At 40.8% G+C, this 12,275-nt stretch overlaps 1 protein-coding gene across 3 annotated transcripts in view; it reads right to left on the bottom strand.

Moving 5' to 3' along the window:
- The window catches only part of LOC149318320 (diacylglycerol kinase beta-like), a 181,931-nt gene that overhangs the window by 9,692 nt on the left and 159,964 nt on the right, over positions 1 to 12,275 (bottom strand). For all 3 annotated transcript variants that reach the window (XM_089509406.1, XM_089509407.1, XM_089509408.1), the window contains 2 exons: positions 9,856 to 10,057; positions 2,015 to 2,135 (listed from right to left, as the gene is read on the bottom strand). In XM_089509406.1, the coding sequence (XP_089365532.1) occupies positions 2,015 to 2,135; positions 9,856 to 10,057 (323 nt within the window). The remainder of the gene's footprint in view (positions 1 to 2,014; positions 2,136 to 9,855; positions 10,058 to 12,275) is intronic.

Raw genomic sequence — 12,275 nt, 5'->3', positions numbered from 1 at the left:
CTGGAACACACAAACAAAACGCTGTGTAAATGTCATGAGACTGAAGTAGGCAGGACAGGGTGCAACTGCAACAATATCAGAATTCATAGCAAAGAGAGAGCTATTTAGGATAAACTAGACCTACACTGTTAGTGAGAGGTGGACAGGATCTCTCAAGAACTTACAGGGAAGATGCAATGGGTAAGCAAGACTAACAGTCAGTTTGTATGTATCAGACTCATCTTTTCAACATAATTTGCTGGATGTATATAGAAACTTGCACATGCACAATTAACAGTTATTAAACTTTCATCTAGAATATACTGATCTGCAACAAATCTGGATTTCTTTGATCTCATCTAAAACATGCCTCTGTATATCTGGCTCATTAGGATGTTTTGCTTGGAAATGTTACTTTTTGAGACCACAACTCTCCCAATCCTCCCTCCTCCCAGCCAGCTTGTCCATTGTTCTGTGCCTTCAAGTTGTTTCTGCCTTATGGCGAAACTATGATGGGGTTTTCTTGGCAAGATTTGTTCAGAGGAGGTTTTCCATTGCCTTCCCCTGAGGCTGAGAGCATGTGACTTGCCCAAGGTCATTCAGTGGTTTTCATGTCTATTACACAAAATTAATAATTCAAAGCTCAATGTCATTTACAATGCTCTAACGGTGAGGATAGAAAGCTTAACTTTAATGTTCACCATTATTCTCAGGACTGTTATATGGACCTGTAAAAGAGGGTAAAGGAGAGAGGCAACAAGTCTTTTGATTGTCCTAATATAGGGATAGGAATCATGCCGATTTCTAGACTGTTTGACTGCATGTGTTCAATAGGCAGTGTTTCCACTGTCTTTTTTGTTCTGGCTCACAGTCACCAAACCTGGACCTGATCTAATGGGATGAAAACAAATACTACAGTAAGGTTATGGACCTGATCTATCATCTATTTTGAATACCTCCCAAGCAAACACTTTTTGTTTCTATATTTTTCTGTACCAGAATGTACATTTATGAACCAGTTCTGATCAAATTTGGGCTGGAATGCTGTGTGCTGATATAAAGCTCAAGGAGGGTGGCAAGCACAGAGGTGGCCATAGTGGTAAGGCTGAGCTGTACCTGAGTGTTGGCTGAAAGGACACTCTCTAGCCAAAACCAGAGAAATTGAGGTCTGAATAGACAGGCCAAAATAAAGCTGCTTCAGGTCACTTTTGAAGTGTGCTGTTTAAATGATGCATGCATCCTAAGAGGCCAGAAGCTGCGCCAAAGCCATGCTCCAGTCCTAAGAATTGGAGCGCAGCTTTGACACAGCTTCTGGCCTCTTAAGATCTGTATGTCATTAAAACAGCATACCTCCAAAGTGACCCAAAGCAGCTTTATTTTGGCCTATCTGTTCAGGCCCTTGGAAACACAAGAACCACTGGGAGTTGCACCATTGTAACACCCCAGGGAATTCCACTCTTCATTTTCAGATTTAGGTTCACTTTTGTACAAGTTTGGGATGACTAATGAAGCCATCTTTGTCTGAGGGGAGAAAAATGGCTTATTTTGGTCCATTTTGCACAGAACTTGGTGTGATTTAAAAAAAAAATATAGGTATTACCACTCTAATGTTTGTTTACATCTCATCATAAGTGAGATCACCAAGCAAGTAAACATGATTGATTTTTTCTAGTAGCTTTTTAGAGGTTCTGTATGCTTCTCAGCCCTATGTTGTTATACACGACATAAACCGGACATATTTCTCTGGTTGAACAGGGTGTACATATACACAGTGAGAGTCAGTGTGATATAGTGGTTTAAATGTTGGATTATGACTCCAGGATATCAGTGTCTGAATTCCTGCTCAGCCATGGAAACCCACTGGGTAACCCTGGGAAAGTCATACTCCTTCAGCTTCAGAGGATGGCAACAGCTGAACAAATCTTGCTAAAAAAGCTCTGTGACAGGTTTGCCAGAGCCAGAAACATCTTCAAGACATACAACAAGTTTACCCAACAGGAAGAGAGATGTCAGGGACTTCCATGACAGAGAGTACCTGATGGTGACAGAAGAACACTGGGCCAGCCTCTTGCCAGCACTTTTCAACCCAGTATAGATCTGCCCCATCTCCATTGCTCCTTCAAGACCCACAACTTCTAGGAGCTGATCGCTGAGATCTAATGAGAGAAAAGCAAGCATGTTAATAAAACAACAACAAATGTTGTATATGTAGGCATAATATAGGTGTGAAGACAAAGTAAGAGGAGACACATGAGAGTGAAAACAGTTCTCTGAAGGCAACATCTAAAGTAACTCTTTCTCAGCATCATCTGTTATATGAAGGAGATCTCACGTTTGATCACTGATATCATCATTTAAAAATAATCCTAAATAGCTTGAAAGTAAAGGGTTCTGGAGAAGGTTGCCACTTAGACAAGAAAGAATTGGTCTGAAGACATGGCTTAAAGACAGTCATATTGAAATAAAACAGGCCTAGGTCTGCATCCCCATTGCAGAAATAATTCAGTTTGACACCACTTTGCCATAGCTTAATGCTATGAAATTCTAGGAATTGTAGTTTGTTGTGGCACCAGAGATCTCTGACAGAGAAGGCTAAATATCTCAGAAAGCTACAGTTCCCAGAATTTCATAGCATTGATCTATGGCAAAGTGATGTCAAACAGGATTATTTCTGCACTATGGATAGGGCCTTAGTCAATGCCTAGATGAAAGATTACCTTGGAACAGGGGTAGGCAACTTACGGCCCGCGGGCTGGATGCGGCCCGGCAAGGCCTTGGGACCGGCCCCAGCCCGGTCCTGCCGCCGATTGCCGCTGGAGCCTTTGGCCTCTTGCGTGAGGGCGTGGGGCCTTTGGCCTATCAGGAGGAGGCGGGCAAGGGGGGGGCAAGCGGCGGGCAAGGGGGAAAATTGTGTATAGAAGCCTCAGAAACATGCATTTATATTAACATTTTTTTAAAAAACCAGCAAATTTTTTCGTGTGTCCTCCATGTTTAAGTGTCCTCCATTTGAAAATTTTGTCCTACATTTGTCCCAGTTTATTTATTTATTTATTTATTTATTAAAAAAATATTTAATAATATATTTTTTGGCTTCAGCCCCCCAGTTGTCTGAGGGACAGCAACCCAGCCCCTGGCTCAAAAGGGTTGCCTACCCCTGCCTTGGAATCACTACTACACTGCCTTGGCTTCCATGGGAAAAAAGCAGGATATACATATATTGTGATAAATCAGTGTAGTAACAGGCAGAATCAATAAATGGCAGGTTTAAATGCCAACAGTGCAGCTGAATTTTCAAGTTAAAGTAGAATGCAGGAATGTGTGTTACACTGACCATAAATGATTTGTTTTTATAGGATGTTTTTATATGAGGTTTTTAGTGGAATGTTTTTTACTGTATTTTATGCTGTAATACGATGTGTTGTACATCTGTATTTGCCTGTGAACTGCTTTGATCTCCCAGGAAAAGCGGTATAAAAATAAAGATTTTTTATTTTTATTATTATTATTATTATCTACATTTCACTGACGTGCTCATGCTCATAGAGATGAGAACACTGCCACTTGGCATATGTGATGTCATGGGAACTCCACAGTACCAATGATGAACACGTAACCACATTCCAAAATCCACTCAAAATTACAATTACCCAGCCAGCTGGGAGGAGAGAAATCAACATTTTTAAGAAAATGAGTTGAGGGCTTGAAAAGGGTGATATTCCCCAAATGGGAGCACTTTCCTTGAGGAAAGATGCCCATATCCTATAGAAAGGAACAGGAGCAATAATACTTACACATCTGCAGAAATGAAGAGGCATATTTGCCCCACAAAGATACTAACTTGTAAAAAACCTTTACCTGCGAATTTATGTGTAAAGATGCAAATGTAGAAATGACTCATGAGTACTATTATTTACACAGAAATGCAATACATTTCAGCCTAGAGGGAAAGACGTTGAACAAGTGATTTATGTGGCTGCCCAGTCTGCTGCTGAGGTGATAATAATTCTGACGCCCCTCCAAGGTCTCTGCATTCTCTTCCTATGGCTATTTAAAAACTAGTCTTCAGCAGGATGCCCCTGCAAGTACAGCATCTACAAATGAAGCATCAGTACAGAACCTTTGGTCCTCCAGATATTTTGGACTTGATCTCTCAGATGTCCCACGCAGAATGGCAATTGATGAGGGACTGTGAGGTCTGTAGTCCAAAACATCTAGAGCTAGAAGGTTTTCCACCTTTGAAATAGACAGCAGTCTTCTGAGAACTCTCCAAAGACAGGACTGTCCACTGCCTGATGTCCACTCTAAACTGCATCCTGTTCTCAAGCAGTTCATTCGTTTTTAGAGGAACTGACACAATCACAAATATAGTATTTTTCCTCCCAGCAGTCAAAATGATAAAGCAGCTGATGATAAATCTTACTCTTCTTTGTGTGTTTGTGTGGCAAACCCTGGTGCCTAAGATCAGTTGTGTGCATGTGTGCTCCTTTTCTCTTTTTCTTTCTTGCCTTTGCTGTGCAAGGAAAAGCGTGTTTCATCTTAACAATGAATAACAGACTAGAAGAAATGAATGTGAAAGCAGAGCATACCGAAGGCATTTTTTTTCCACGCCCAACTGTTTGTGCCCAGGGTGCACCTGCAGCCTTAAAGCTCAGGTCAGTTCCATTCAGTCATTTCCCTTCTGCTTTGCCTCAAATGAACATTTTTAATTCCTCAAAGCTAACTCTGGCCTAGAAGGCCTTGAGAAATCAATGTTGGTCACCTCAAACTATTCCTCAGCCTTCATTTCCTTCTTTGCTCTGAGGAATCCATGAGAAAATCTGTTCCATCTCTGACACATGGCACAACTTCTAAATGCTGGTGTCAGAATATTTTTCTCCTTTGTGGTTCTTCTCTTCCCTTTTTTATGGAGATTAAAGAAGCATAATTAGCTTATAGATCAGAGCAGCTTGCAACTTAGACCTCAAAAACCTTGCCTATACCATGGCTTACCTTGTTGTTGGGTAATAGAACAAGCTGTGTGCTGACAAGGAGCTCAGATGATAAGGCTGAGAGAAGATCATATAAAGTGAAGTCTTTGTGTGACTCAAGACAAGATCAAGTTAATTCCTATCTGTCTTTACTGTGGAAGTAGCCACTTCAAAATGCAATTTAGGTAGCTCATAGTTAGTTGTTAAGCCATCCATTAGTTGCTAAGGAGGCAATGGAAAGAGATCATATAACTTCACATTGCTGCTGTGTGCCAATTTCCCTCTGAACCAATTATTCTAGCACATGGGTGGGAATTATGTGGCCTTATTGATGTTGTTGAATTGCAACTCCCAGCACCCCTTACTAGCATAAGCAAATGTGAGTAATACTAGGAATTGGAATTCAACATCTGGAAGACCACATGATTCTGATCCCTGTTATAAGAAAAAAAGGAACAGGGTTTGAACCAATCTGGTGTAGTCATTAGGGTTTCGGAAGGGACTTGGAAGACTGAGCTTCAAGTCTACTCTGAGGCAAGTAACTTACAGCTTGAGTTTGGCCCATTCATACTCTCTCAGTCTTCATGAATCAGTGTGAGGATAAATGAAGAGAGAGCAGAGGAGAGTTGTCTATTTCACCTTGAACTAAATGAAAGAATGGCAGGCTATGAAGAAAACCAACATAGCCTCCAACTTTTCACTAAGGAAAACTGGGACATATGTGGCCCAGCAACATTAGAGTGTGGTCAAGATGGCAAAAGTTGTTAATGAGGAAGAAGACACAAGCTAATAGAGACTGTGGCAGTTTGCTTTTGCTTGAGCCAATTGGGAAGGGTAAGATTCTGCCCCCTTCCCCCAGCTTCTGAGTTAACAGAGTGCAAACTTTTGCCCTTTGAACTCAACTGAAGTAAGCTTAGGACAAAGGGGGAAAGTGGGAGGAGGGGAAAGAAACAGGGGCATTTTAAAAAGCAGATGAAAAAGTGGGATGATAGATTAGCCAGGACTGTCCCTGCTATACTAGGACAGTTGGAGGGTAAAAACTAAGAAGCATAAACTAGTATGCTTTTGTAGGAGAGGTCTGGCTGGGCTGTGTATAGCTTACAGGCTTTCTCCGGTCAGCCTCTACTGATTGCTTTTAAGCTCCATCCCTCAAAATCTTCCCACCCAAACCCAGGAAGCACTTGGGAAAAGAGGTTTGGAAGAATGTGATCCAATATTCCAAACAGAGATTTTACCAGAGGGCTGTAAATGCCAGAACACCTTGCTGCTTCTTTGATTCTCCTTCTTTCTCCTCCATTCAGAAAGTCTCTTGCATTAGTCACAATGGAATATTGGGGGGGGGGGGGGGAGGAGTGGGAATGAATGTGCTGTTTCACCACCACCTCTTCAACTTCCTTTCTCCTGCTTGTGTTGTAGCCTATAACTGTATTAAAAGCATCCTCTTAATTAGTCATTCTTCCATGCTTAAGCAACGCCTGCTATGCCAAGCTCTTTTTCAATGCTTTCTACTTTCTCCCACAGATATAGATAGGCCTCTGACTTATATTCACCCAGGCCCCCTCTCACCTCGAGAGCATTTCAGGGAATCTAGCACCATGGCTCATGACTCTCATTGAGTCCTCCTCAAGGCAGAGAGTTGCATTCTAGCAGCCCTACCTGCTGTTCCAGTATTGTTAAAGTCCTTTAATATTTAATTAACTTACCAGATCCATTTTCTGGAAAGCCTCAGACTCACAGGAGACTGGGCCGGATAGAGGGGAATTAAATATGCAACCTCTAATAAAAATCAGGTTAAAGATAAACTTAGAAATAAGTGCTCCCTACAAAATGCTGATTTGGAGTGTGGCCACATGTTACTAAGATAATTACTTTGAAATCAATGCATGTATCCAAAAGATGTGAAAGGATTAAAAATCAAAATGTAGAATATTAGTAGCAGAAAGGACCCCAGAAGAATCACATTGTCAGATGCAGCCCAAAGACATAGCCCATCTATGCATCCGCCGATGAACTGATCAGCCTGGGATTATCCAGAGCATCATGTGCCCCAAGGAGAGAATAAGCACCCTGGAGAAAGGTTGCCTGCAGAACAGACTGAAATGAGTCAACCTAACAAGCCAAGCCACACATGGCTGTTTCTACTAAAGTAATGGGGAAGCACTACTGTGATCATATTTTTTGGAAGAGCTTGCATAGAAAAAATAAGAAGCTGAGAGACAGTAGTCATAAATACTGTGCTTTATTGCCTCTCCCCGAGCTTGTTGTCCCAGGGAGAAGCAGGTGTCCTACCTCCCAGGCCACAGCTGGATGCCAGCAGTGTTGCCTGCATTAAGAGATTAGCTAGATCTGTTAATTATGGCTCTTTGGTTGCTGTGTGGTGTGGTGTCACTAGGAGGCCTGGCTAATTGTCAGGGTGTGCCCTATTGCCACGTTTGCAAGATCTGTCTGAATCCATGCTGCCCCTTCCAGCCTCTGCCTTGTAGAGCAAAGGTAGAATGCAACCAAAACCTGAGGAAGAGTTTCAGTTGGCTTACCATGATACAAAAAAAAGAATAAGGAACTGCACCTCTTTTCTTTTATGTAGGTAGCTATAAATCCTGCTGAGCTTGGCTGACAGGAGACTGTTGCTCTTTGCTTCACTTACAGCTTAGTTATGAAACCTGTTTGGGACACTTAGTCCTTACTTCCTAGATTATGAGAAACACCAGCATGGATCTCTGTTGTTTTCTTTCTCTGCATTTTTATCTCCCATACCGGATCCAGATCAGAGCCTGGAAAATTTCCTTTTGGGGAATACTTTACAAATCCTCCAACCAGCATGGCCAGTGATATGTTGGTTGTGGAGACTAGGGGTTCTGGGAACTGTAATCCAAAAAGATAAATGTTTCCAAACTCTGATCCATATTCTTGTGTTTGTATTCTGTACATTGTGTAGTTTGAGTGTTGGACTGGGACTCTGGGAAACCAAGTTCAAATCCCCAATTGGTCATGAAAATATACTGTGTGACTATGGTTAAGTCACCACTCTCAGCCTCAGATGAAGGCAATGGCAACTTCTCTCTGAAGAAGACTTGCCAATAGGTTTGCCTTAGGGTCACCATATGTCAGAAATGTGTTGAAGGAACAACTACAACTACTCGGTATTACTTTCATAATGACACTGATTGTGAGATTTGGTTCTTTGGGGTTCAACTTTGCATTTTCCTATTATCTGTTCTGAATGCTGGTTGGCAAAAGCCACATGGATCCAAGTCAGCTGAAACATTAACTGATGAGACCTGCTAATTGATATGTTAACTATCTGTTCAGCAAGGTAGAGGCTGAAACAGGTGGCCAAGGGCTCCACCTCTGGCAGTTTGAATTGTACTACTTTAGACATTTTAGATATGACTGAAGCAAGCCTGTAGTTCATTATATGTAGTTCAGTTCTTGCAGAATGAAACAACGCACCTATGAGAAGCCTGCTCCTGATCGTCTAGGAGTAACTAAGGGCATGGCTACTACCCCAGAGCAACTTTGGCTGAGCCCAGAGAGGCAAAACGAAACATCAATCTATTTCATATCTTCCAACTGTCCTAATTTGGCAGGGATAGTCTCAATTAATCTTTGGTTGTCCCACTTCATTCAGCTGCTTTTAAAATGTCCTAGTTATTCTGTCCTCCTTCCACTTCCCCAGTGGTCCTCAGCTTAACTTGCTACAAACTGAGTTCAAAGTGCAGAAGTAGTTTGCATGCAATTAACTCATCCGTGGGGAGAAGGGGGGGGGATTTTTCTTTTACAGTAGACTCAAGCTAAAGCAAACTGCTCCAGCCTCTCCTAGCTTGAGTGTTATTCCTCATTAATAACTTTGGCCATTTTGACCACATTCTGATGGTGCTTGGCCTCACATGTCCCAGTTTTCATCTGTATAATGCTGGCAGGTATGAGGTTTCCCTATTGCTATACCACTTTATCTACCATCATGTAATCCATTTGTCTTCCCGCCAATTTCATAAAGAAGTATTACAAAAGGTTTCCTTCTTCACAGCTATTTTGTTTTTCAAAATGTTATTGCCCATTAGTATGAGCAAGAATAGGTTTGGTAAGAGACAAACTGCAACAAGATAACAGAAAATATATATCAGAACATCATCTTTATCTGTATCAGAGAAGACTTGGGGAGAGGAGCCCCAACCTTGCCTACAGATAAGTGGCAAAGTGGGTGGGGAGGTGGCTCCTTTCATTCCAAGGGAGTAGTGCTGCCAACCATTTTTCCTATTGAGTTTCCTCTACAGCAGGTTAAAAAAAAAATCATATAGCTTCATCTCCACAGCATAATTTATACAACAGATTTCTACATGCTACAGGCACCCTAGCAGTAGAAAATTTGCCAACCCCAAGTAGCAGCACCAATAGCTCCCTTAACAGACCTTTAGGCCCTAAGATTAGAAAAGTTGCTTGTTTGGACAACAACTCCCAAACTGCCCAGCCAGCATGGTCAGAGGCCAGAGCATTCTGTGAAAAGTAATCTGGCAAGACCACCTCTGAATATCCTTTGCCTAAGAAAACCCTACAAAATTCATGAGGCCACCATAAGTTGACAGGTGACTTGAAGGCACACAAACACAATACAAAGTTATGGCCTAATTCCAACAGTAAGTCCCAACTAGTGTAGACCCACTGACTCAACAGAACTTACATAAAAGTCAACTTTCCATCTAACAATTGGTCCAAAGTGTCTACTCTACTAACGACTAGTAATTTCCTCCTGAAGTGTTTCCTCCAAGCTCTTGCTTGTTCTTGTCAAAATTGGCCATAATAGATTATTGGAGGGTGGTCTCATTTTTGTGGGCACAATAGCTGCACAAGACCAGCTACTTTAAGTTCTAGCTGCTTCTGCTATTGCAGTGACAATCACAAGTGCCCTCACCTTGAACACAGAATTTGAGCTCCTTGGCATCAATAACCACTGAAGACTGTAACTTGTCTGGTGCTTTCTTGCTCATCCGGTTAAGGCTGCGTTGCTTCTTGGTTTCCCCCCAGAGGTTGGAGCCTCCATACATACTGGGAATATTGAGGACAGCAATGCCTTCCAATGAAGTGCTACTCAGATCCAGAACTGTTCCATCACACTGGCAGGTAAGGAAGGAGACAAAGATAAAGAAAGGCATTCTGAGGCCTTAAACACCTGAAGTTATTTATAAAACACAGCACCTTCATTTATTTATATTTTTCTGCCTCATCTTTTGACAAATCTTGGATGATTTTCCAACTGCCATAGGAACACATAAAGCAACACCATTACCAAAACAGATAAATATATCGCAACAACAAACAATCAGCTGTGGTGCCATCAGTGCAGGACAGAGATGTGCCAAGTTAATTTTCTCCAATGAGGATGGCCAATGATAATATCAGCTGAGAAATCTGGCAGTTGTAGTCTCAGAATACAACTTTCCCAGGTTTTGCAGCCAGGTTCAGGTTTCCACCTACTAGAACGAGTATTAAAATACAGTACCACTTTTTGAAGTAAGAAAAATAATACATGTGACTATTTAAAAATTTCCTCTTTCATAAGATCAGTCCAGAAAAGTAAGTAACAGCATTACATTCAGAGTATAAAGTTACATATACTCTTGACAATCAGGACACTTTCAGTTCCCCAGAGATTCTTTTTTTTTAAAAAAAAAGGAGAAGAAAGGCTTTGATTTTTTTTCCTTTAAAGGTAAGCAATGAAATGTAGTCACAGAAGTGCATTCCAGAATCTTGGAGAACCATTGGCATTAGGTACACATAGGAAGACTTTAACAAAAAGTTGGAAGATATCACAGGAGCACCTGGTGCCATCTATGTTAGTAAGAACTCTAAAGGTGCTAACCAGGATGCTGCACTTTAATCCCAAAATAGGTCCAGCACATAGGACGACTCTTTTAATCCTCCAGATTAAAAACTGGAATGGATTCACCATCCCACTGACTTGAAAGTTAGCAGCTCTCTCTGGGAGTATATGGATGTGTGAAGAGAGGAGTGCCGCCAGAAACAACACATAGTTTTAAAGGCAAAAGTCAGCAGTTTGAACTGGTCTTTAAAACACACTGAAACTAAATATAGGCTACATTGCACTGCAGAAATAATGCAGTTTGATACTACTTTAACTGCCATGGCTCATTGCTATGGAATCCAGGGCTTTGTAGTTTGTAGTGGCACCAGAGCTCTCTGACAGAGAATGCTAAATATCTCACAAAGCTACATTTCCCAGAGTTCTAATGCATGGAGGTATGGCAGGTAAAGTAGTATCAAACTGCATTATTTCTGCAGTGCTGATGTAGTCATAGTTGGCATACCAATATCCACACCACCATTTCTACATGGGAATAAGTCATAGTAAAATTTCTGAAGACTATTATAGGGCAGTCCTGTGTAGAATGTACAGCACAGTTGAACCTGAAGATGAATGGCAAGTTCTTTGAGCTTTCAGTTGGTGCACTGGATGTAACTTGTGAATGACTGCTCCTTGTTACCATGTTACACCTAAGTTTTTCTTATAATGCATGTTTTGTTCTGAAATAACAACTGCAATTATATTTACAAGAAGTGAACCCACATATCCAGGACCAGCTTCCTTCCACCATTTTGGTTAGGGATGATGGCAACAGTAGTCTAAGACATATAGATATATTCATAAAAATAACATAAGAACATAAGTAGGGAAGAAAGAAAGAGTTATGTGGTTGTTTGTATGTTTGTTTATTTATTACTTTTCTTATGTAACAGCTAGATTTTTTTCTTTTCTTTTGTTTGTTTTCTATTTCATTTGGGATTTAGGGGGTAGGCTTATATATACAGAAGAGAAGAAAATAAAAATCATGAAAAAGAGAAAATAAGAACACTAACAAGAGGAAAATGAAGAAACATTTACTAGTAAACACTGGACATACAAGAGGGATAATAAAAAAATTGAATCCTATACAGAAAGGAACATATGAGTTAGGATGAGACTATGTTAGTAGTAAGTATACTGACTGTATTTTGATAATTTGATAAATGGAATTGTAAATGAATATGTAATATTCGTGGGGAAGATAGCCAAATAAAGATAAGAAAAAAAGAATGCCCAGCAGATCTGTCTAGTTCAGTTTTGTTCTGTTTATCTCCTCCATTCAGAGAAGCAACTTACAAACTAAACCAAAACCAGGGGTTATACCTCTTGTGTCTTCTTGCACAGAAGTCTGGTTAGCCAACAGATGTCAATTAAACCCTTTGGACATGGAATGTGGGCTTTCATAATGATATATTTTCCTGTCTTCCAGAATTGCTGTATACTTGTCATCAGAAGAAAAAATGAAATGA

The sequence above is a fragment of the Sceloporus occidentalis genome, unplaced genomic scaffold, assembly GCF_023333645.1.
Source record: "Sceloporus occidentalis isolate IW3139 unplaced genomic scaffold, rSceOcc1.0.p SCAF_2, whole genome shotgun sequence".
In the NCBI taxonomy this organism is placed as follows: domain Eukaryota; kingdom Metazoa; phylum Chordata; class Lepidosauria; order Squamata; family Phrynosomatidae; genus Sceloporus; species Sceloporus occidentalis.
This window is presented reverse-complemented; position numbering and strand designations above follow the sequence as displayed.